The sequence below is a fragment of the Eptatretus burgeri genome, chromosome 16 (genome assembly GCF_056783735.1).
Source record: "Eptatretus burgeri isolate ZD-2024b chromosome 16, Ebu_testis_v1, whole genome shotgun sequence".
NCBI lineage: Eukaryota > Metazoa > Chordata > Myxini > Myxiniformes > Myxinidae > Eptatretus > Eptatretus burgeri.
Window position 1 is genome coordinate 42588940 of NC_140976.1, and position 26550 is coordinate 42615489.

The 26550-nt window shown below is 43.8% G+C and overlaps 1 protein-coding gene across 2 annotated transcripts in view; it reads left to right on the plus strand.

Moving 5' to 3' along the window:
• Positions 1-26550, plus strand: part of LOC147010959 (polycystin family receptor for egg jelly-like) — a 217149-nt gene that overhangs the window by 69871 nt on the left and 120728 nt on the right. For both annotated transcript variants that reach the window (XM_085860350.1, XM_085860351.1), the window contains 8 exons: positions 1537-2639; positions 6943-7100; positions 8280-8450; positions 14213-14469; positions 22577-22738; positions 24212-24340; positions 24776-24866; positions 25907-25995. In XM_085860350.1, the coding sequence (XP_085716476.1) occupies positions 1537-2639; positions 6943-7100; positions 8280-8450; positions 14213-14469; positions 22577-22738; positions 24212-24340; positions 24776-24866; positions 25907-25995 (2160 nt within the window). The remainder of the gene's footprint in view (positions 1-1536; positions 2640-6942; positions 7101-8279; positions 8451-14212; positions 14470-22576; positions 22739-24211; positions 24341-24775; positions 24867-25906; positions 25996-26550) is intronic.

Here is a 26550-nt window from a genome sequence, read left to right on the forward strand (position 1 = left end):
TGTAGACAAACGACCAAGATACTCAGACATGTAATACTGTACACGCATGGCGGCCATCTTGAAAAATGCCCCCGAGCGACCGTTCACCATCATTTTCCAAAATGTGTAGATGTTAAATTTTAAGGTTGTATCCCAAGGTACCTAAATCCACCCTCAAACGTAGTTCTCTGAAAAATATAGTGACCCCACTAATTAGGTTTTCTTAACTGCTGTGCAATTAAAGAAGATGGAATACCTAATTACATGTTGGGTCACCGTCTGCCATGATGACAAGTTGAATATACTATGGCATTGAGTTCAGAAGATTCTGAGTAAAATGTTGACATATTGTGTACTATTTTATCTTGCAGTTCCTTAGGAAACACTTGCCCCCTAAACCTTGCAGACATTTGGACAACGTTTTTTACTGTAATTGCAAAAGGCTCGTAAAGATGGTCCAGAGGTAGTGCAGATACCCCTGAGCTGTCGAGTCTAGGTTTGATTAGCGACCTGACTATAAACTGTCGGATTGGTGTTTAGCAGGCATGGTATCACATCATGAAATGTGCCATCTCTCAGATGGACATTAAGCTTGGTGTCGTCCATCTGCTGGCATCACTTGCTGGGGGTGTGGTTGTGCAAATGATGCAGTTGCCCCTGTAGGTTAGAGCAGGAATGTGTAATTTGTTCAGAGTGCTGGGAATAGCTCGCCTACTCTTCACGAAGGTCACTGTGTGATGTTTAACGTCAACCAAGTAACACTAGCAGATGGGATGTCAAGTTTCACGTACATCCAAGAGACGGCACGCACATTGATGCCATGCCCTGCCCATGAAAGATCAGGGTTACAGTTTAGAGCTGGGTTGAGATTCAAACCCAGGCTGGATGGCTCAGAGGAGAGTGCGTATCCCTCTAGTCGAGGCTATCCTGCCAGCCTGGTGGACGTTAAAGATCCTGAACAAAAAAAAAAAAAAACTTTAAATTCCTGCCCTCACCTACAGGGGGTACATCAGCACTCCCAGCATTGATGCAAACTGGCAACCGCGTGCTGTACATGAACAAATGAATTTTAATATTGATACACACCATGAATGCAAAAAATGCATTTTCAGATTTCGATGTCTGTGCAAGTCATTGTGTCAGAAAGAAACTGATTTCCCAGGTTCGGTGGTTGTAATGGTTGGAGTGTCCGCTCTGATTTTTGGACGTAGGCGCTTCAAACCCTAACTGAGTTACACCAAAGATTTTGAAATGGAACCCAGTGCTTCCTTACTTGATGCTCAGTATTGAAAATGGATAGAGCACAGACAAACAACCATAGGTTGGCAATCCTAGCACATGCTTAATGGCCTCCTTCTGCACTGAAGTTCCTTGTAAATCCAAAGTAATGCTGGAACACTTAGTTATTCTTCCATTAATTTCACAGTGCATTGCCTTTTGTGAAACCTTTAACCAAGAAATACTGACGAAACTATTAATTTATTGCCACCGTTATCCTTGCAATTCAATTTTTATGTTTACATGAACAATCCGCTGTGACTCCATCTTTACTTTCAGGCGAACTTTGACAATGACACAAAAGTTGTTGCCTTTTGTGGCCTTCAAAAATATGGATATGGAGTTCAGTTTGAGCCCAAAATGTGGAAGAATGAGATAGCCTTGAGAGTCGAGATATTGACCATAAATTGGAACTGGAAGATTTTACAGTGGGACTACAAGGCATTTGACGTCAACAAAAATGTATATTTGCAGGCTTATGACCTTATTGATGGTATGGTTTGTTACCTCTGCAAGCCAGGTGATGGGTCATTATATCTGTATGGTCCTTCTCTGTGCAGCTCTGTTTTTTCTCTACCCACGGTAGTTCCTACAATTTTCCTCTATAGCATTCTGCTGAAACCTTACATCGAAATCAAACACACTTATGCTGATTATGGACTCTATGAAGCCATTTTGGAAGAACGAAGTGATAGGGGCAGCGACATTTACACTCAAATTGTCAACGTGAATCGTTATGGCTGCTCCATTAAAGGTGCTGTTGTCACTGAAGATATGCAGATACTTGTTTCGGAAGATTTCTCCATCTTTGCAAGAGTTGATGCCCAGTGCATTGTGCCATATGATAACTATGAATACAGCTGGACCATTGAGGAGGTCAGCAGTGGACAGCCATATGATACTCTGCCACGTCCATATGCAGCTTTGTACTTTCCAGCACTTCATTTTTCGAGTGGGACGTACACCTTCAAGGTCTCAGTGACCCCTGTTGAATTTCCCGCCAATATCACCAACACGGTGACTGTGCAAATCCTACCTATGCCACTTGTGGTGAGCATCGAAGGAGGACGCAGCAAGACTGTGGGTGAGGATGCTGATGTGGAAGTGAATGCAGCAGTTGCCTCTTATGATCCATACATCCAACCTCGAAGTGCCGCTGGTATCACATTTTCTTGGAGCTGCGAAACAGTGGTAGGTGTGGCACAAACTACGGAGCTGTGTGGTGGCCAAGCTCTTGATGGCGTTCTGGTGTTGCCTGCTGCTGTACTTGCACAAGGAACTGAACTTGTGGTGATCGTCAGTGGCTCGAAAGATGGCAGGGTGACCAATTACACGCAGCACCTCCACATTGAGCAGGGAGAACCAGCTGATATCTACATCAGGTGTTTTTTCAGGATAGAAAACTACTTTTGTTTTGTTTATCACATGTTCACTGCAGTCAACACTATCCTCATCCCCCTCCCCTCCCCACATAGCCCAAAATCTACCATGCAACATATTTAACTCATTTATTCTTCTTTGCTCATGTGACATTGCAAATGCCCAAACATACATGTAATATTTTCATATTGCTGTCTGCTCCGAATCGCCTTCCCATAACTATGTAAGCATACTACTCTGTCGTTTACCCTTGCTATGACACTCTATATCTCCATCAATAATTTCCTCACATATCAGACAATAATAAACAAATATGTCATGCACACCTGCACACGTTTTCACATGAAAACTGCAACCACCCTCCATGACTCTCCAACAAGTCAAAGTTAAAATCAGGACTGATCCACCATCCTTCAAAATCTGCAAGAGATTTGATCCACCTTGGCTTTGATCCTAGCTATGATTTGATTTTTTTTTTTTTTGTATACCTTGGTCGAGGCTCGTATGAGAGCTAACACACAACTCACAGCAAGGAGGCATGAGACAAGAGGGGCGGGAGTGGAAGGGACAAAACAGTGGGGAACAGACACATTAGGTGAACTGTGGAAGGGAGAGGGATGGGGATGGGACGGGGAACATGGCGAAGAGAAGATGGACATTACAGGGACTTTCAGGAAGGAAAGTAGGAGAAATGAAGGAAGTGGGCTTGGGTGGATTATCGGGGGTAGAAAAGATCGAGGATTTGGATGGGGGAAGATAAGAGGTGGTGGTGAACAGCTGTTTTGAAAGCCTGGAGGGAAGAATGGGAAAGAATAGAGTGAGGAAGTTTATTCCAAAGGCGGGAAAAAAGAGGAATGAAAGAGTGAAGATGAGCAGTGATTCGTGATTTTGGTAGTTTTACCAGAAGGGGGTTGTTGGCGGACCTTGAGCGCCCTGTGGAAATGTGGTGGGGACAAATCGCAGAGAGAGCAGGGGGGGCAAGGCTGGAGAGGAGTCGGTAGAAGACAGAAAGACCACCGACCAACCTGCGGTGATTGAGTGAGAGGCCCAAAGACTCAGCTTCATTGCGGGAGATTCCGATGATCTTCAATGCCCTGGTTTCGACAGCGTGAAGCCGAGAAAGGTGGGAGGCAGGAGCACCAGCTCAGAGGGGAGAGCAGTACTCCATCAGGCTATGGACAAAAGCTTTGTAAGTGGTCAGGAGCTCAAGAGGGCCGAGGAAGGACTTAGCACGACGGAGAATTCCCAGTCGGCGACTGGCTTTTGAGGCGAGGTTGGAAATGTGACTTTCCCAGGAAAGGTCATGGCAGATAGTGAGACCTAGAAGCTTGAAAGAAAAGACTTCTTCCAGAGGATTGTTGAGAAAGTGGATGGGGGGGTTTTGTAAACGGTCCTTTCGAAGAGACATAGTGAGAGTCTGAGATTTGTCTGGATTGAAAGACATGTTCCACGTGTTGGACCAGTTTGTGATTTTATCCAGATCTGCAGTGAGCGAAGAAGCTGCTGCTTGCCGGTCTGAGGGATGACAGATGGTACGGCAGAGGGTGGAGTCGTCGGCAAAGAGAAATAGAGGATTTTCCAGAGAGTCCGAGAGATCATTGATGAAAACCAGAAAAAGAACAGGGCCCAGAACGCTACCTTGAGGAACTCCAGCCTGCACAGGAAGAGGGGATGAAAGAACTCCATTTAGGGCCACACGTTGACTGCGACAGGAGAGGAAGTCTGCGAGCCATGAGTGGAGATGGCCTTGAAACCATTTTTTCCAGAGATTTTCCAGAGAAACCACATCCAATTGGCAAAGCCACGAAGGAATGTCTCTCCAGACCAAACCCAACTTTTTTTTACTGTGTGTATAGCAGGCCTCAGCTCGGTTTTACTCTCCAAGTACAGCATCTCAGGAGCATCCGGCAGAGTGTGCCGTTTTATAACTATTTCAGAACGTTCTGAACCCCCCCTCCCCCCCTCCCCAAGCATTCTACTGAACTAGTTCCAGTAACATCCCCTTTCTTTTGCAGAATAATGACAAGTAATTTGCCAAAACATCCCACGCACATCAAACTGTTAGCCTGCCCTCATGACTGTCTGACAGTCACTTTTAAGTCTAACGGAGCGTGCAGACAAAATACTCCATTGACAGAGCACATATTGAGATGACAACATGCATTCAATACTTAAGTAAGTGAATTAGTAAATTAAGCTGTCAAAACATGCACAACAATGTGGCTCATGTCATGATGAAGCAAGAAGGTGTGAGGTTTCTAAGACTTTCAACAAAAATACAACGTAAAGTTCGCAGTAAAAAAAAAAAAACAGTAATAAGGTGCAAAATAAACCACAACAAGGAGCTCATGCTCGAGCCTCCCCCCCCTCCCCAACCCTACTTTTTGTGTGGTACGAGGAATAGATGTGTGTAATACGAAAGCTAAATCTTGAACGGTTTATGAAATATTGGATGCAGAAGGTGAGTTACCGAGATGGTTGCCATGGCAACAGGATTCAGCTAATTATCACAATCATCTAATCAGGTTGAGATAATGTCATGAGGAATAGATATCTGCAATACGAATGCAAAAAGTTCAACGGGTTTTGAAATATCGCGAACGCAAAAGCACAGACGGATGATCAGTCGGTCAGTCGGACGGACCTCATTTTAATATCCTCAGTCTCCGACCTGGTTGGAGGGGTGGGGGACAAAAAAAAATTGTGCTGTTCCAATTACGTGGCAATGAAAGAGGGTGGAGAGGTAAGGAGTTTTGGAAGATTTTGTTTGGCGTGAAATATTCGATGTCTTGGGCACATTCTTTCGTTCTTCATTCGATGCTTGCGTACGAGGGGCGTCCAAAATGTTATCGGAATGATATACTCACTGTAGTCCAAGAAGTACCATAGTGTTTGTATTTTTTTTCGATGTGTAAGTGAATATAATTGATGAGGAGTCTGTCAGGATGGTGTGGATGTAGCGTACTTACCTTTGAGCTGTCTCGTGTGGGTTTGACTCCTGACGCGACGATATTCGTTGCCAGATCGATGCTTCTTTCACATGGTAGGAAGTTGGTGCATCACAAATAGCGCCGGCACTCGCATGGACGTTAAACCGGGTGTTCCACCCGTGCAAGTTAAGCTGGTTGTCTCGTTAGGTGTTGGACGTTAAATATCCCATTGGTGTCATCTGCGAAGAGGCGGTGAGTTATCTCCGGTAACCTGAACAAATTACAAATTCCTGTCCAAGTGAGCTTCAGTCGACCATCAAGGCCTTGCCAGCCGGTTAGTGAAAGACTTGGGCCAAACATGATTATACAATTCATGTAACTTCACATCATATATGATTATATTCATTTTAGCTTGCCCGTTCGAAGAACAGAGAGCTATAGCGATACCCCCAGCGTGAGCGTCAGCATGAGCTTGAAAATGTTAAAGTTTTTGGTGCAAGTTATTTAGAAGATTGCCATTCATTAATATGTGTACTAGGATGCTGATATTTGGCATGTAGGTTCCTTTGGGGTATATTATTGATGTAGTGAAGTTGAAATTTAAAAATAATTTCAATATTTTTTAAAATTTTTGACCTGTTTTGAACTTAACTTTTTTGTAGCACATCAACGTTAAAGTTTTTGGTGCAAGTTATTTAGAAGCTTGCCATTCATTTAATATGTGTACTCGGATGCTGATATTTGGCATGGAGGTTCGTTTGGGGTATACTATTGGTGTAGTGAAGTTGAAATTAAAAAATAATTTCAAATTTTTTTTAATTTTTGACCTGTTTTGAACTTAACTTTTTTGTAGCACATCAACGTTAAAGTTTTTGGTGCAAGTTATTTAGAAGCTTGCCATTCATTAATATGTGTACTCGGATGCTGATATTTGGCATGGAGGTTCCTTTGGGGTATATTATTGATGTAGTGAAGTTGAAATTAAAAAATAATTTCGATTTTTAAAAATTTTTGACCTGTTTTGAACTTAACTTTTTTGTAGCACATCAACGTTAAAGTTTTTTCCTTTCTAATGTTTTTATCTACCACACTATTTATTTTACTGATTACAATATACAAATACATATATTGCTTTAAAATTGCTTTCAAATTATTTGGATCAGACTTCACTGCAATGCTTTATAAAAAATATTATTAGACGTCTTTTAAAAACGATAAATGTATAAACAGGCGAGCATTGGGTGGCTTTGACACCAACTCTCTGGTCAATATTAATAGTGACATTATATGCATGCTCACGACACAATTTGAAATTCCAGTGTTCCCAGCATATGATAATTGATCAAAGTTTAACTTTGTCGTAATTGTTTTCCAGGTGCATCAACAACTGCGAGTCAATTTCAAGTTCACTGCACGACGTCATATTATTGGTGGTTTGCAAAAATTGCATGAACAACGACAGAAAAAAATTTCAATGGAATCTACTGGACAATGGCAAGACAGTTGCAGATCTTGCCCTTCACACAGAAACAGGTGAACCACCTATGTTGCTTGCACGAATTCGGGTTATCGGGATCAAATTTTATATCAAAGAGTAAAATATTCACTTGTCGAGCTGCAAATAATCACAATGAATTATGTGACATGGTGTGCACAGTCAGTTCTGATCATCCACCCTGCAATGTCCTCATTAAACTACAAATGAAAAACTACAACTTCCTGCAGATAAAGTGTTCTTGTTCGAAAGACTGAATTTTCTGTTATGGAAGAGAGTTTAAATACATACTCTGATTTGGGGAGGGGTGGAAGAGAGGGAAGGGGGTGGGGGGAGGGGGAGGGGGAGTGCATGGCAGCTTGGCGAAGGAGAAGGTTCCCGAACCCCAGTACACCTATAATACTATCACGTTGATGGGGTCACTAATGCTTCTCGCCATAGCAAAGCACTCTATTTCGCCGGGTGTCGGCTTAGTCATTAGGGTGGCTGACTTAGCATGATATTTAACCTGGTGTCGGCTTAGTGATTAGGGTGGCTGACTTAGGATGATATTTAGCCTGGTGTCGGCTTAGTGGTTAGGGTGGCTGACTTAGGATGATATTTAACCTGGTGTCGGCTTAGTGGTTAGGTTAGGATGTTAGGATGCTCGTGTTGTTGAAAAGATGGGATCCATCACGTAAATCAGTTTGGTGTCACTGTCGGATGCGAGTCGAAACAAAATCTCAACACTCCATAACTCAGCCTTCTAGAGCTGTGACCATGAGTGACAGAAGGGCAGACAAACTCATTACCATGAGACACACACACACACAGGTAAACAAACAAATGCTAGTGACCATAAGACATAGATGGGCAGACAAACTCAAGTGACCGAAAGAGACAGACAGACAGCAACTCTAGTAATCATGAGACAAAGACGGGCAGACAAACACAAGTGATCATGTGCCAGGAGGGTAGAAACTCTAGTGACCATGAGAGACCGACAGACAAACAAACTCAAGTGATGAGCAGTGAGACTTCTCAATTGGACTCTGATATCATCAAGCTGCTTAAAATAAACTTCATCTCAGAGTACAATATTTATTTGTATCATAATGACAAAGTGAAAATGAATAGGTAGTTAATTATAAATTGATCATTTTTTTTAATTATGAAGGAATTAAAATTGCTTTGTCAAAGAAAATCCCGAGTACCATGTGCCGAACATCTTTCCACAGGTATCCATTCAGAAGGCTTGATAATTCTGCCAGGTTTACTTCAAATCAACAAAACTTATGAAGTGTCTGTCACTGTCTTACGCAACAATCAACATGTGGCAACATCATTTTACGAGCTGATCTTCAGCTCACCTTCAACAGGAGGAAACTGCAGCAGCGAGCAAAAGTCAGGTGATTTCCCATCAAAATAATTCACAATAATAATAATAATAATAATACTAACCTTTTGAAAGTCCTTCCATCTTGTTTCACATTATCAGGTGTTTTATTGTTTAAACTAGTATAAAAATCCATCAAAAATGACGGGTTGGAATTATTTTATTCGAAATATTCAGAGACTGGACGATATGATGTTTCGTAGCAAGAAGCATTATAAGAAACACTACATGTACAAATGTGATCCTACTTTATTTATCTTCTGGGATGTTTCATTTCAACGGTACAGCCTCGTGAGCGTGCCAAATTCTGAAGCCTCGGCCTAGTGTCAGGTGTGCTTTTATCTTCTTTATTTATTCGACATCCTACGGACGTAAATGAACATTCATTTTACGCTGCGCATGTTACACATCACGTGCAGCGAATTTCACCTCCATGTGCCTTGTATTTATCGTTATTTTATAAAATCGATTCTGCACACCACCTCTTTGGCCCGTTTGTAAATCACCGTCTACATTTCCAATAGAAGAAAGGTACTGTAATTAATAATTACTCTGTTATGAAAAATGGTTTTTTGAGCTTTTTTCTCTCCTAAAATATAGACCATAGTGAACACACAGTCATGTTCAAAAATTGGCATTTCAAACCCTTCTTAAATCATCCTTGTGTAGGGGGACAGACAAACACACAAATAAACACTGTTATATATAGGTAGATGACTTGACATCATACTGTAATCCGAGAGGTGTATGTTGATTTGTGTTTGTATGACTTTCTGGAAAATCGAGTTATCGACTCCTACTCACCGCTAAAAGTTGATGACTTCGTCCAGTCTGTGCGGTGTCCCATTAGCTGTTAAGCTTGAGTGTGGGTGAAAACACTCACAGGTTCAATAAGAAGCAATAAATGACGTATCATCAGTGAGCCAATTCAGCATCGTGTCCACAAGATTCTATGATTCCCTCGATGATGCGGGTGTCATAAATGGCCAGTGCCCAAGGGAATAAGCTGATCCCCAAAAGCGGTACGATGATAGAAGTCCCGCGGTTGAAAGGAGTGAAAATCCACTGAAGACAGCGAGCTGCGACGTGGAACGTGACGTGAAGCTCTGGGAATCAAGAGAGGAGATGTGATGTCATCACACACAAGACTTCCTCAATGCCTCGTTCCTTGAAGGGGAGGTCCAAGAGCCTTATAGTAGTGTGGGGCAAATGATTGGTTAGAAACCAGATAAAAAAAAAACATAAACCACGCTTGCACCACTGCCATTTGTTGGACAAGTAAATGCAACAAAGTTCATGATGTAAAAGTACTAACAAATTAGCACCAATGAAAAGTATACAAGTCACTCTCTCTTAGGTCACGAGTATTAAACCAGAATTTGTCAACACAGGTAGAAAGCGATTGATCAGAAAGGTGTAAAAATTGAAGTGTAAACCAATGAACAGTCGGAAAGTTGTAAAGTTACAAAAAATTTGTACAAAACGAGCTGACCAAAGGACATGACGGCCAGACTGCATCTTCCTCACAACTGGCACTTGAGGAACAACTGCCCATGCTGGTGCTGATTGCAAGTTAGGGGTTGTAGGTGATGCATGTGCAGTAGTCAGGTCATATTCAACAGAAGCAGGTTTCAACTTGTCAATGCTGACAGTGTCATGTTTTCCATTGTAGTTAATAATGAAAAACTTGTCAGTATGGTGGATGACTTCAAACGGTTCATCACATGGGGGTTGGAGTGGCTTCCTCACCTTCCTCACATCGTGTCACACAAAAACATGAGTATAATGTCTCGGTTGGTCTGGATTTGCCTGTGTTGTAGCCTGGAAGGTGTAGGCTTCAGGTTTCTCACGTGCATCCATGGTCTATGCACATAGTTGCGAGGATCCAAGTCGTGATTAAACTGACCAGGTACCACAAACTGTCCTGGAAACTTGAGAGTTGTGCCAAAAACTAACTCATCAGCACAGCACCCCATGTCAGACTTAACTGCAGTTCAGATACCCAATAAGATGATAGGAAGATTCTCTGTCCATTTTGTATTTGAATGGCTTTTCAGAAATGCTTTCAACTGGTGTTGGAATAATTCCATGAGCCCATTATTAGGTGACTGGTGATAAGCAGTGGCTTGGGTTCTCCAACTGCCAAGTAGATCAGACAGAGCTTGGAAAAGTGCTGATTCAAACTGAAGACCTGGGTTTGTGGTTATTGTTGAAGGTGCACCAACACACAGCTACCCAATGTAAGATGAATGCTTGTGCTACCGTCTCTGCTGTCTGGACAAGAATGGGAACTGCAATCGGCCAATGAGTGAAACAATCAATGCATGTGAGCAGGTATGTGTTGCTGTCTGATGGAGGTGGATGGCCAACTATATCAAGGTGAAGGTGGTCGAATCTAGCATCTGGTTTAGAAAACGTGCCACGAGGAGACCTGATGGTGTCAATGGATTTTATATCTCTGACATGCCATGCAGGTTCTGGACCAGTCTCTGACGTCATGATTCACTCCCTGCCAGACAAAACGTCGAGTCACTGAATGTTGAGTAGCTCTGATGCCAGGGTGAGACAAATTGTGTAGAGCGTCAAAAACTGCACGTCGATACTCACTTGGGACGTAAGGGTGAGGATCACCTGTGAAAACGTCACAGACAATCCGACCCTCAGAAGTGGGAGTGGTACCACTTTGAACTGGAGTGATGTTGAATTGGTTTGCAGTCTTTGTAGCTGATCACACTGTTGAGCTTCAGCTACGGTGGTGAAATCAATGATGTTAGATGCATCCAGAGCATTCACATCAACTTGAGAAAGTGCATCTGCTGCAGAGTTATTTTTGCTTCTGATGTGCCTCAAATCCGTCGTGAACTGGGAGATGAAATCAAGATGTCGCACTTCTCTTGGAGAGTGATGATTGGGTCCTGACTTGAGAGCATAGGTCAATGGCTTGTGGTTGAGAATGTAGATTGAGAATATCCTCCCTTCTAGCATATGCTGAAAGTGTTTGACAACCAGGTAGGCTGCTAGCAGCTCTCTCCCAAACGTGCTATATCTGGTCTCTGCAGATTGAAACTGATTTGAGAAAAAGGAGAGTGGTTGCCAGACATCATCTACATTTTGCTGCAAAACTCCTCCGACTCTCATGTCCGAGGCATTGACTAAGAGGCATAGTGGTACTTCAGCCTTGGGATGAACAAGTGTGGTCTCAGCCAACCTCACCTTCACATCTTCGAAGACAGACAATTATTTTTCATCGAGGGTGATAGGCTGAATTTTCTTATTCTTGTTACATAGTATGTCCATCAACGGCTGAGATACGTCTGTGCAATTAGGGATAAAGCAACTGTAAAAATTCACTCGGCTAAGTAACTCCCTCAATTTGTGCTGTGATGTGGATGTAGGAAAGGCTTGTGTGGTCTTGGTTTTCTCCTCCAATGGGCAGATATCATGTTTGTCTATGATATGGCCAAGGAAGGTGAGTGATGGCACCCCAAACTGGCACTTGCTGGGATTGACGACAGTGCCGTACTTAGCAAGGAACTCTAAAAATAATCGGAGGTGTGCCTCGTGTACTTCCTCTGTAGGGCTTGCTATTAGCAGATCGTCAAGGTAAGCGTAGACAAAAGGGAGACCACAGATGACAAAATCGATCAACTTCAGAAATATGTGCGCATTTACGCAAGCCGAATGGCATGCAAACAAACTCGTATAGCCCAAAAGGTGCTGTGATGGCTGTTTTGTGTATGTCAGTTGGCTCTACTGGTATCTGCTGATATGCGTCCTCTTGATCGACTTCTAGATGGATCACACCCATGGCTTGTACGACTCTCTCTTTCCACCTGAAGTTGTTTCATGAAAGTGGTTACCTGCCTGGCCAAGTTCTCAACCTGGGTGGACAAGGTTCTGACTTGGTCTGATTGAGGTGCAAGTTGCTGTTGAGTTTTTGAAATATCTCCTATGTGCGTAGTGGAAGACAAAAGAAAAGAGACTTTCATGATCTTGTCGGCAAGGTCCGCCAGTCATTCAATGTCGACAGCCTCTTCAGGTGAGGCCAAGATCAGTTGGATGTTGATGGGAAGTCTTTGGAGAAACAGCTGTTTTAAGATGGAATTCTCCAATGTATCGTTCCCAAGCAGCTGTCTCATCCTTTGCAAAAACTGAAAGGGTTTTCTGTCACCAAGCTTTTCAGAAATGAGTAGATGGTGTAGTCTCTTTTGCTCTGAAGCTGAGGTATGTCTAATGAGCTCAGCCTTGAGTTTGGTAGAATGTTCTAAGGCTTGAGGAGCAATTAGAAGGTCCCACACTTTTTGCGCTACTTCTGGCTTGAGAGATCCAACAACACCGGTGAAGCGTGCATCCTGGGTGGTGACATGCCAGGTCAGGAATTGCACTTCAACTTGCACACACCACAATGCAGGATCGTTGGGCCAGAAGGATGTTTTAAACAAATGGCCACCACCAGTGATTGGGGTATCTCAGCAGATGCACCTTGGTGAACGTCATCTTCAGATATAGCTTTGACAGACATGATAACAAGAGATCACGTCGGGGTCATCAATATAGATTATTGAGTTACCAACTTTTACTCACTGATAAAAGTTGATGACTTCGTCCAGTCTGAGCATGTCTCAGTCAGTCACAAATCCAATAAGAAGCAATAAATGGTGTATCACCAGTGAGCCAATTCGGCATTGTGTCCACAAGATTCCATGATTTTCTCGATGACGTGGGTCTCATAAACGGCCAGTGCCTGGAGGAATTAGCTAAGCTGATCCCCAAAAGGGGTACGATGATAGAAGTCCTGTGGTTGAAAGGAATAAAAACCCACTGAAGGTAACGAGCCATGATGTGGCACGTAGCACGAAGCTCTGAGTCAAGAGAGGAAATGTGTCACTGAAGATAAAGCTGAGAATATGCTTTGTGGGCTTGGGATCCTTGGAGCCAGAGTTCAAATCCCACTCGGCTGTTGAATTAATACCAGGTGGGGTTGACTCTGCCAGTCATCCTTCCGAGGTCGGCAAAATGAGCGCCAGCTTGCTGGTATCCTGTGTCGGAGTGGCGACCCATCCAGGATTGTGCTCAATAGCCCAGGAGACTGCTTAGGCAGCATTAACGCTCTGCACAGAGTATGGTCCCAATGGATGGATGGAATGTGCTTTAACTCCAGTGAACTTCAATGAACTCAGGTGAACTCCAGTGAGTCCTTTTCACGACGGTGTAAAGAGCGAGCTGCTAGACAGGAAACGCATCATCACACTTCCGTTCAAGCCTTTCTCAATGCCCTGTACCGAGGGGGAGGTCCAAGAGCTTGATAAAAGTGTGGGGCACAATGATTGGTGAGAAACCAGATAAAAAAATCACGCCTACACTACTGCCATTGGTTGGACAAATAAATGGAGCAAAGTTCATGATGCAAAAGTCCAACAAATTAGCACTAATGAAAAGTACACTACAATTTTTATGCACTCCTGAATCACTGGACGAAATGAGTTGAAAACTGGTGGTTGTACTCGGGAGGGGGTAAGGATTAGGGGAGGGTGCATGGGTAGGTTTTAGGGCATTAAAAAATTGTCCATGTGGTTCAGGATGGGGGGGGGGGAGTGTGTCCAATTCTTTCTATGCAATAGCGCTGCTCCCAGTAGGTGTGTAACTTCAAGTTATCCCAAAAAATTCGGGGGGGGGGGGGTGAACCCATCTGTAAGGAAGGGTTCTTCATTAGTATAAAGTATTCTGGGAGTGTTAGCTCTCCTGTGGGACATAAAATAATTTGTATTCCTCTAGGTATTGCTGGTGTCACTCTGTTCAACTTTGACTGCAAGGGATGGGTTTCCCCAACAAAGAGCTCAAAAGGAAGATTAATTTACATAATTCGTGCAAGCAACACAGAAAGGCATTTCCTGCTTTACTACAGTGCCAATCCAAGAATTGATGACGTCCTTCTGCCTGTTGGTGATCCCACCAATAACTACATGCTTGACATTGAAATGTCTATATGTAACGCAAATGATGAATGCTCCATTGAGGACTTGCAAGTACAGGTAAGTCCAGATTTACCTACTTGCAACACATCCAGCTAAGTTCAGGTCTCAGTATGTATTGGGAGGATTTTTTTGAAATATAAAGAATGCAAGTCCTCACGGATGACAGCCCCACCAGCACCTTAAAATGGGACATGTAGATTTTACGAATAAATAAATAAATGTTGGCTTTCTGAAGCTACCTTAGGACAGTACCACAACCTGTCCCTTAGGAGCCTTTAATGGTACATTGGTTCTGTTGCAAGCTCTTGGGGTGGTTGTGGGGTGGTTGTGGGGTGGTTGTGGGGGGATGTGAGTTTCTTGGGGTTCCTTCTACCTTAAAGGTTGCATTCCGAGTTCTACAGTGCCTGCTGGAGGGTGTTGTTGGAGTCGGTGTTCCCATAAGCTTGCCGCCATGAAGCTGGAGGGCTGAACCTGAGTGGAGGCTGCCTCATCATCTGACGCAACTTGGGTCCCCTTTCTCCCAGCTTGTGACTGGAACTGCTCGAAGCCTGGGATCCTGAAGGCCCTTCTGAGGCCGATAGTTTGCAATATTTTGTGCCATCTAGAATGTTCCTCGTTTGTCTGCAAAGTTACCTGAAGCCCCTTGCCCCATCTATATTTTACTATGGGCCAATCATCTTTGGCACCCCTATCCTGATTCTATTTTCCCATCTTCTTTGTTTGCTTTCCACCAAGGAGAGCCCTCTTGTGTTTTTTGGCCCTTCTCCTCCATAACTCCCAAACCATGAAACCTCGCAGCCCCAAACTTTACATGCATACTCAGAAAACTCCAAGGAAGTGCATGAATGAAAATTGGGTGTTTGGTTTGTTTGAACACCCCTTTTGAAGATAATTAACGGGCTTATTTAATTATATCCTTTATCAAGGCATCATCCTTGGTCAGCTCGCTCTTCCTCGCAGGAGTCTTAATTCGCCATTTGTTTTGGCCTGCTTGACAATGCATTAACTTGGAGCAGGCTGCAATGGTTTCTCAATGATAAAGCGCTCAATTTTTTTTCACTTTCCTCACTTACATCATTGAATGCCTGATCTCCGTAACTATGAATCACTGACAACATTGCTTTTGTAAGTGCTATAGTTTTCAAATTAGGAGCTTGGAGTGATTTAATGCATCATCTGATGCAACTTTCCACAATCTACTTTCACAGACTAATTCAAGTGTATAATCCAAATATAATTTTGGTTTTGAGGAATGGATTGTATGGAATAATCTGGAGCGAAATCTGAAAATGTTAAGAAATCCGCGATATTTTGGTTTTTGTGGGTATGTCCCAATAGCAATTGGCTTGCTATCACTTGCCAATCCATCTGTTACTTATCAACCATTTCATGCAGGTGCTTGCATGAGTGCTTACGCCACTTGGCGAACACTCTACAGTCGATAGTTGTACGATGCACACAGTTTGTGTCCCAATCGGGAGGTCAGTTGCTGCAAGCAAGAAGAGGTACATAGACAGCACACAGATGTGTTACAAATGGGTAGATTTGGGTTTATAAAGGTAGTCTCTGTGGTTGTGTGTGCATGCCTGCATGCTTGTTTACGTGTGCGGTGCGTGCGATTCACTGGCACGTGGACAAAACTCGCACCCAGGCCCATGGTACAAGGCCCTGTAGTGCGTGGTGCCATGGTAGAGGTTATGCAGCTGTCTCATGAACCATATGATCCCGCACGTGGGAAACGGATGTTCTGTGGCACTGAAGCCACATGGGGCATACCGAGCAGTATGGGTGTGGATAAAGTTGAGTGTGACGGTGAAAATCCGTGCATGTGGGCAAGTGAAAGGTTGAGTATATCGCCGGTGTGCATGCATGGTTAGCATGGATGACAAGTAGGTTGGAGAAATGCATATGGGGGGGGGGGGTTTAAGTACTGACAGTTTAGTTTTGAAATTAAAACGGCTTCCCCAGAATGTAGCATGTACGAATCTGATTCAGAGTGAGCCGACCAGAGGGGTGCAAAGGTCCCTGCGTGTGCGAGCATGCATGATGCAGTCAGCAGTTGCTGCAAGCATGAAGACGTATATAGACAGCGCACACAGACATGGTACAAATGAGTAGGTTTGGATTTATAAAAGGACTCTCCGTGGGTGTGCATGCCTGTTTTTTTAATTTTCCTTACCGTTTCATTGGAGTACTTGCTTAAGTGCTTAACCCAAATGGCGAGCGCTCTTCAAGCTTCGATTTCTACAAGCTTCCATGGTGATACCATGGCTCAGTTCTCCATGGTGACATCTCCAGAGTTTGGAAGGCAAAATAAACTATAGGATTAGAATGAGTTCAAGAGAGAATTGAAAAATCTTTTCAGTGGCTACAAATACAAAGTATTGAATCCCCACACCACGGCAGGATAGCTGAGATGCATGCTCGCTCTAAGCTGCCTCGTCTGTATTTTAATCTCAACGCAGCTATAAACTGTCATCCCAGTGTATCACAGGCAGAGTTATCCAACAACGTGTGTGCCGTTTCTCAGATGGACGTTAAACTCCCTTCCACCCCTCTCCCTCCTTCTCCCTCCCCTCTCTCTCCCACCCCTTTCACTTGATCTTCCACCCTCTCTCTCCCACCCAACCCCCCATCCTCCTCCCCGACCCTCACCCTCTCCCACACCTCTCCCTCTTTTATCCCACTCCTCTGCCTCTCTCTCCCACCCCTCTCCCTCTCTCACCCACCCCTCTCACTCCCCACCCCCCACCACCACCCCTTCTCTTAATATTCTTGTCAGCGAAGCGATGGGTTGTATTTATCAGTAAGTAAATAATTAAATGCTGTGAGTCAGTTGTGGAAATGTGAAAGTGTATGCAGAATTAATAAATAATAGTTCTCACAACTATATACGATTCTGAACTATTCTCTCCCGTAAAGAAAAAAAATTATTGGCAAAATTTGGGTGTTAAATCATGTGTCCCATGCCTTTAGCTCTGATCCCAAAATCATTTGACATGCATCATGCCCAGATATTATTGCATACATGTGCAAAATATGAAAGAAATGCGTCGAGTCACTTTTGAGTTGAGGCACTGTGCTCCACATTCAAGTTGAGGCATCGTGCTCCACATTCAAGTAGAGGCACCATGCTCCATTTTTGAGTAGAGGAACCATTCTCCATCTTCGAGTAGAGGCACCATGCTCCATCTTCGAGTAGAGGCACCATTCTCCATCTTCGAGTAGAGGCACCATACTCCATCTTCGAGTAGAGGAACCATACTCCATCTTCGAGTAGAGGCACCATACTCCATCTTCGAGTAGAGGCACCATACTCCATCTTCGAGTAGAGGCACCATACTCCATCTTCGAGTAGAGGAACCATACTCCATCTTCGAGTAGAGGCACCATACTCCATCTTCGAGTAGAGGCACCATGCTCCATCTTCGAGTAGAGGCACCATGCTCCATCTTCAAGTAGAGGCACCATTCTCCATCTTCGAGTAGAGGCACCATACTCCATCTTCGAGTAGAGGAACCATACTCCATCTTCGAGTAGACGCACCATACTCCATCTTCAAGTAGAGGCACCATTCTCCATCTTCGAGTAGAGGCACCATACTCCTTCTTCAAGTAGAGGCACCATTCTCCATCTTCGAGTCGAGGCACCATACTCCATCTTCGAGTAGATGCACCATACTCCATCTTCGAGTAGAGGCACCATACTCCATCTTCGAGTAGACGCACCATGCTCCATCTTCGAGTAGAGGCACCATGCTCCATCTTCGAGCAGAGGCACCATGCTCCATCTTCGAGTCGACGCACCATGCTCTATCTTCGAGTAGAGGCACCATGCTCCATCTTCGAGTAGAGGCATCATGCTCCATCTTCTAGTGGAGGCACCATGCTCCATGTTCGAGTAGACGCACCATGCTCCATCTTCGAGTAGAGGCACCATGCTCCATCTTCGAGTAGAGGCACCATGCTCCATCTTCGAGTAGACGCACCATGCTCTATCTTCGAGTAGAGGCACCATGCTCCATCTTCGAGTAGAGGCATCATGCTCCATCTTCGAGTAGACGCACCATGCTCCATCTTCGAGTAGAGGCACCATGCTCCATCTTCGAGCAGAGGCACCATGCTCCATCTTCGAGTCGACGCACCATGCTCTATCTTCGAGTAGAGGCACCATGCTCCATCTTCGAGTAGAGGCACCATACTCCATCTTCGAGTAGAGGAACCATACTCCATCTTCGAGTAGACGCACCATGCTCCATCTTCGAGTAGACACACCATACTCCATCTTCGAGTAGAGGCACCATACTCCATCTTCGAGTAGACGCACCATACTCCATCTTCGAGTAGACGCACCAAACTCCTTCTTCAAGTAGAGGCACCATTCTCCATCTTCGAGTCGAGGCACCATACTCCATCTTCGAGTAGATGCACCATACTCCATCTTCGAGTAGAGGCACCATACTCCATCTTCGAGTAGACGCACCATGCTCCATCTTCGAGTAGAGGCACCATGCTCCATCTTCGAGCAGAGGCACCATGCTCCATCTTCGAGTCGACGCACCATGCTCTATCTTCGAGTAGAGGCATCATGCTCCATCTTCTAGTGGAGGCACCATGCTCCATGTTCGAGTAGACGCACCATGCTCCATCTTCGAGTAGAGGCACCATGCTCCATCTTCGAGTAGAGGCACCATGCTCCATCTTCGAGTAGACGCACCATGCTCTATCTTCGAGTAGAGGTACCATGCTCCATCTTCGAGTAGAGGCATCATGCTCCATCTTCGAGTAGACGCACCATGCTCCATCTTCGAGTAGAGGCACCATGCTCCATCTTCGAGCAGAGGCACCATGCTCCATCTTCGAGTCGACGCACCATGCTCTATCTTCGAGTAGAGGCACCATGCTCCATCTTCGAGTAGAGGCACCATGCTCCATCTTCGAGTAGACGCATCATACTCCATCTTCGAGTAGAGGCACCATACTCCATCTTCGAGTAGACGCACCATACTCCATCTTCGAGTAGATGCACCATACTCCATCTTCGAGTAGAGGCATCATGCTCCATCTTCTAGTGGAGGCACCATGCTCCATGTTCGAGTATACGCACCATGCTCCATCTTCGAGTAGAGGCACCATGCTCCATCTTCGAGTAGAGGCACCATGCTCCATCTTCGAGTAGACGCACCATGCTCTATCTTCGAGTAGAGGCACCATGCTCCATCTTCGAGTAGAGGCATCATGCTCCATCTTCGAGTAGAGGCACCATGCTCCATCTTCGAGTAGAGGCATCATGCTCCATCTTCGAGTAGAGGCATCATGCTCCATCTTCGAGTAGAGGCACCATTCTCCATCTTCGAGTAGAGGAACTATTCTCCATCTTCGAGTAGAGGCACCATGCTCCATCTTCGAGTAGAGGCGCCATGCTCCATCTTCGAGTAGAGGCACCATGCTCCATCTTCGAGTAGACGCACCATGCTCTATCTTCGAGTAGAGGCACCATGCTCCATCTTTGAGTAAAGGCACCATACTCCATCTTCGAGTAGAGGAACCATACTCCATCTTCGAGTAGACGCACCATGCTCCATCTTCGAGTAGACGCACCATACTCCATCTTCGAGTAGAGGCACCATACTCCATCTTCGAGTAGACGCACCATACTCCATCTTCGAGTAGACGCACCATACTCCTTCTTCAAGTAGAGGCACCATTCTCCATCTTCGAGTCGAGGCACCATACTCCATCTTCGAGTAGATGCACCATACTCCATCTTCGAGTAGAGGCACCATACTCCATCTTCGAGTAGACGCACCATGCTCCATCTTCGAGTAGAGGCACCATGCTCCATCTTCGAGCAGAGGCACCATGCTCCATCTTCGAGTCGACGCACCATGCTCTATCTTCGAGTAGAGGCACCATGCTCCATCTTCGAGTCGAGGCATCATGCTCCATCTTCTAGTGGAGGCACCATGCTCCATGTTCGAGTTGACGCACCATGCTCCATCTTCGAGTAGAGGCACCATGCTCCATCTTCGAGTAGAGGCACCATGCTCCATCTTCGAGTAGAGGCACCATGCTCCATCTTCGAGTAGACGCACCATGCTCTATCTTCGAGTAGCGGCACCATGCTCCATCTTCGAGTAGAGGCATCATGCTCCATCTTCGAGTAGAGGCATCATGCTCCATCTTCGAGTAGAGGCACCATTCTCCATCTTCGAGTAGAGGAACTATTCTCCATCTTCGAGTAGAGGCACCATGCTCCATCTTCGAGTAGAGGCATCATTCTCCATCTTCGAGTAGAGCCATCATGCTCCATCTTCGAGTAGAGGCACCATGCTCCATCTTTGAGTTGAGGCACCATTCTCCATCTTCGAGTAGAGGCGCCATGCTCCATCTTCGAGTAGAGGCACCATGCTCCATCTTCGAGTAGAGGCATCATTCTCCATCTTCGAGTAGAGGCATCATGCTCCATCTTCGAGTAGAGGCACCGTGCTCTATCATCGAGTAGATGCAACATTGCTCCATATTCGAGTAGAGGCACTGTGCTCCACATTCGAGTGGATGCACCATGCTCTGGTCACTTTTGAGTCCAGACAGATGCACGGTGAGACGGACGGACACACCCAAAATAAAATATCCCAAACTGGCTGACACTAGGTTGGGAGCTTATCTACTTGTTGGTTTATCGAGATCCTTTGACTTACAGTATCTGTAGGTAGTGGACAAAACGTTGTAAAAACCTGGGTATTTGAGGGACACCAAGTATATTGAAAGCAATAGCTTCAACACAGGTGTGGCCCATGTCTTAAATAAGAAAATGACATCCGAGCATGCTTTGGGTCATGTATAAAAATGCTGCACAAGCCTGGTTGCCTATAATTATGGCGAACATGGCTGTAAGAGCAGACCTCAGTGACTTTGAAAGAGGGGTGATTGTTGGGGTGCATTTGGCAGGAGCTTCAGAGACAAAAATAGCTCAACTTGATGTTTCACAAGCAACGGTGTCAAAGGTGATGTTGGCATGGAACTCCAAGAGAAAGACATCATCAGCAAAGGGAAACAGTGGGCAGAAGTGCATCATGCAATATCTTTATATCCATTAATTAATTTGAAGTGCAAGGCAAAGTAGGCGAGCAACTGCAAATCAATTGACTGTAAATTTCAACCTGGGGCGTTAGCAGTCATTTTCTACAAAAACAGTCCACCAAAAACTTCACAGAGTGGGACACCATAGTTGGATTGCAGTGCACAAACTGCTCATCACACCTGGCAATGCGCATTTGCGGGGTCCATTGGTGCAAAGTGCATAGGCAATGGACAACCAAGCAGTGGAGAAATGTGATATGGTCGGATGAATCATCCTTCACCATGTTCTCGAGAAACAGATGAGTGCATGTGTGGCACCAACCTGAAGAATTCTGCATGTGTGGCGCCAACCTGAAGTGCTTGGTTCCAACAGTGAAGGATTCTGGTGGTTCTTTAATGTTGTGGGTGCATTTTCCTGGCATGGTTTGGGTGCCGTCATTTCCTTCGAAGGCAAGGTCAATGCCAGTCACAACTTCACGGTACTGAGTGATCATCTTCATCCCGTATTGCAGCATTTCTTTCCTGCCAGGAGGGGTGTCTTCCAGGATGACATCCATGGAGCATACATGTGGTCGTTCACTGGTGTGATGACCATGACACTGATGGTATCCATATGTCATAGCCTTCTCAGTCACCGGATCTGAACCTAATCAAGCACTTATGGGATATTCTGGAACAACGCCCGAGACAACACTTTCCTCCATCAAACAGGTGTGAGTTGATTGACTTTCTCGTGGAAATTTGGTACCGTATCCATCTTGCAGAATTCCAGATGCTGGTGTACTCAAGGCCATGGTGCATGCAGGTCATATTGGTAGCAAGTGGTGACCCAACACCCTAATAAGTGACTTTACTTTGGTATTTCCATTTTTTGTCTACTCCCTGTAGATCATTTATGAAAAAATTACTAGCAACCATACATCCAATAATACCAATTTTTAGTGAATTATATCATGTGAATTATATCATTTTAGTGAACTAATCATGAATTATAATCATTATGGTATATGATTTCGCAAGTTAAATAAATAAAGCAATTCTAATGTTCACTACCCTCCTTACGTCTTGGCTGCTATCCACAGGTTTTACCACCAAAATTTACCGAAAGCATTGTGCACAATATCATTGCATTGAACGGCTCTCTGTGGAATAAAGTGAATGACGGATCCACCAGAATGGCGCTTGGATATGTACAGATGTATGCAACTTTGATTCCTCTGCTCAACACACTTTCGACAGCAGAGGTAACACTCCCAGTTTACAAACTTGCAATTATGCTTGAACAGGCTTCAAGTGTCCGTGAGCCTTATACCTGGATTGTTTGATTGTTTTCGAATTTCCACGTCTGTATCTCGTGTTTCTAAAATTTACCTTTTTTCCTCCAACAAAGGTGTCAACAACAGGGGGGTGTGGTGAAAAGGCTTGAGCCCCCTCTCCACGTCCAGAAAATATAAATGCACTCAGTCCCACTGTGATGATAATAATTATTATCCGAGCTATTGTTGTGCATCTCACAGTCCAGGCATTTCTGATTGTCCTATAAGGGGGAACGAACCATCCCCACTGCTCCTTGAAATTTGAAAACTCCACTCCCACCAGGAAATAATTTTTCAAAATCTCGGGATAATGTTTTTTTTTTCGCCCCTCTCTGTCTGTTTGTTTATTTGTTAATTGCCGGAATCCTTCGGATTTCAGCAATTATGTTGGTCGGTTGTGTGTGTCATTCTGTGTGTGTGTCTGTCTGTTTGTTTGTTTGTTTGTTTGGTTACTCTGTAGCAGCCACACTGTTTCAGCGATCATGACCAAACGGTACAGACGTCGGTCACGGTCCAACTTAGACACTTGTCGTTTTTGGTGAATCTAGGTCAAAGGTCAAGGTCAAGGTCAGCAATAAACCGAAATTCTTATTTTCGCAATAACGTCCGCTAAAATAGTCGTATCGACTTCAAACCAAATCCAAAATGTGCATCTTCCAATACTGCATCCAACCATATGTCTCATTGGGGTGTCACGCCAACACCCTTCTTAGCGGTCGGGGGTCGAATGTCAGGTCAAAATTTTCAAATTGCGATAAAAACGCCATTTGAAGTCCGATCGACTTCCAAGTTATGATCATGACCAAACTAAGTGCTATAACTCATTAAACAGTCACACTATCGACTTATAAGAACCAAATTGATTTCCAGGTTTCTGTTTTTTCAGAGATCATGGAGATATGACAAAGTTATTCCGGCAATTCCTTGCTCAACGAGCAATTTCATTCGTCTGTTTGTTTGTTTGTCTGTCAAAAAGTTGTGGATGGATTCGGATGAAATTTGGTGGGCAGGTTGGGTGTGACATGGAAGAATTGATTCAATTTTGGTGAAGATCCAGATCCGGATTTGATGATTTTTAAAGTGATTCTTCACCATTGAAAGATAGGGCCAAAAACAATATATAGCATGATATCTCAAAAATGTATTGGGCGCGATATGTTCTCGTGGATCAGACATTGTGTGGCAGAGGTATGCACTCTACCGAGTGCCCTGCTAATTTTTTTTGTTTTTTTTTACTGTTATGGAGGTGTTCACATTGTGTATACTAATTGTTTAAAAGCAATATGCGTATTTACTATTCATAAGCACTTTTATGTTTAAAGGTAGATCGTTAATGCATTTTGTTTCACGATTGACAGGAAATAAAATATTGACTTTGTTGCAAGCTTTGTTGTTTTTCAGGTTGTTTCCAATCTGCTCCTCATGATTTTCAATTCAACGAAGCAGGTTCATAAACCCATTGATTGTGAACAGTATTGTTTGGCACTACAATATGTTACTGAAGAGACTCCAGATATACTTCCTATGATGGTATTTCACAAATCACACAGTTGTATCGATTGAATTTGAATCCTTTCTCGAATATAGTCAATCAAGCAACAATACTGTCACGTCGAAGGGGTTTTCTAAGATCCGCCGCAATGAAGCAATGTGCTTTTGCGTAGCAATGAAGCATGCAGGAGTGAAAGAGAGTGGGGGGGGGGGGACAGATACAATATCTCTCCTGCACCCTTCCCCACTTACCCTCTCACCCTCATAGCTCTGTCTTACCGACAAGTGTAGCTCTCCACATGATTGGCTTACCAGGAGTTTTATTGTAATCAATGTATTTCGGAATATGGTAAAATTTCTTGGTGTATTCAATCAAAGTCTGCAGCAACCTTTTCAGCACGTCTGAGATTCGAGAAGACAAATTCCTCATCGTATATATATATATATCTATATATATTTGCTCTTTTTCTCAAGGACTCGATCTCTCAGAGTGTTTCAAATATCTTGAGAGAAGCAGAAGCCATGCCCAAGTTTTATAAGAAGACCACAATGAGCATGTCAAAAGGTAAGAGATATTGCATACTTGTAGATCAGAGAACTTCTGCAGGTTGGTCCATATGTCTTGCGTCATCCATATAATGTTCATTTTGACCCTGTTGAAATTTGTTGCTGCAACACCTGAACAAAATCTGGAAAATGTAACAGTTTTCTGGTTAAACATTAAAATGCAAAATCCTCCATTTGCGGAGAAAAAAAAACAATCCCTATTTAATTTGTCTCTTGATTTTATCTCTGTTCTAGAACTTATATTGTAAGTTTTCTTGCAAGGAATTTCAACACAAGACAATGGCATTTGGCCCATAAAGTTTGCCAATGCTTGCCAACCTATGTTTATTTGTCTGTACTCCATCCTTTTTAAATGCTGACCATCAAGCAAGGAAGCAGCACATACTGTACCATTTTTAAAGTCTTTTGTAGGATTCGGCCATGGTTCAAACCACCAACCTATCAGACGAGTCAGTGAGTTAATGCTCTCACCACTATGCCACCACGTCTGGTTAAATATCTGGTAACTTTTCACACTTCTCCCGTACAAACAACAACCAGTTTTAATAGAATTCCCCTTAATATTACCAACCATTACAAAAGACATATTCCAAGTGTCTCACCAATATCCTCCTCTGTTTACAATTTAATTTCAAATTAATTGGAAAAATCACTCTTTGAAGTTTCCCTTGTGAACTACAACTCCTACATCGATCTTCACAACTATAGTCTTACAATCCAGTCACTTTGAATGGAGATATTCTCTGCCTCTATTATCTTAATTTATCCATATCTGACACAAGGTAGTATATGCTCCACATGATGCGTCTCACTTTCGATGAGAGTCTGTGATTGGTATGAGTATGATTGGTATTGGTATGAGAGTCTGTGATTTCAGAGTCTGTGATTTCGGAGTCTGTGATTCTGCTTGCTGTTGCTTGGCTCAATTAATTCATTCATTCAGGGGTTAGGTCTGAGCAAAAATTGAGATTATAAATGATTTTGTTAACCTTTTTGACCGTGTTCCAAAATGTCAGAGGTGCTTGTGTCTTTGCACAGCCCTAACAGTCACGGCTGGAAATATTATCACATCAATGAAGCTGCATCATGAACAAAATCAAAATGCAACAGATCTGTCCAACAACAAGGTAATAAATCATTTTATCAATGCCATTCATTAATTTCGCTTTTAATTGCTGAAGCTGTGATGAATATCATAGATGTATGTACCTGGTTGTGTTCATGCTAAAATAAGTCACAATTTCCGGAGAGGAAAAAAAAGATCATGATACCATCGTTCCCTTACCATGAGCAACACTCGGCTAAACGGATAGCTCAGATGCAGTGCATTTGCCTTTGGGATGTCTATTTCTGGTTTTGATTCAAAGCCGAACTATAAGGTTACATCCTGGTGTTTCATCGACGTATGCTATCCTTCATAGATACGATGCTGGCTGTCCCATCTACTGGCATTCCCTTGTGCAAATCAACTTTACATGGCAGCTTGTTAATTTAATTTCAAATACAGCCTGTGGATGCTGGTTACATTATTTCTGGGAGTGAGAATGTGCTGCTGATGTCCTGTGCAGGTTAGAACAGAAATTTGGAATTCGTTCAGGGTGCCGGGGATAACACGCCCACTTTTCGCGAAGGACACCGTGGGATCTTTAACATTTAACAACTAATGCTGGCAGACGTGATAC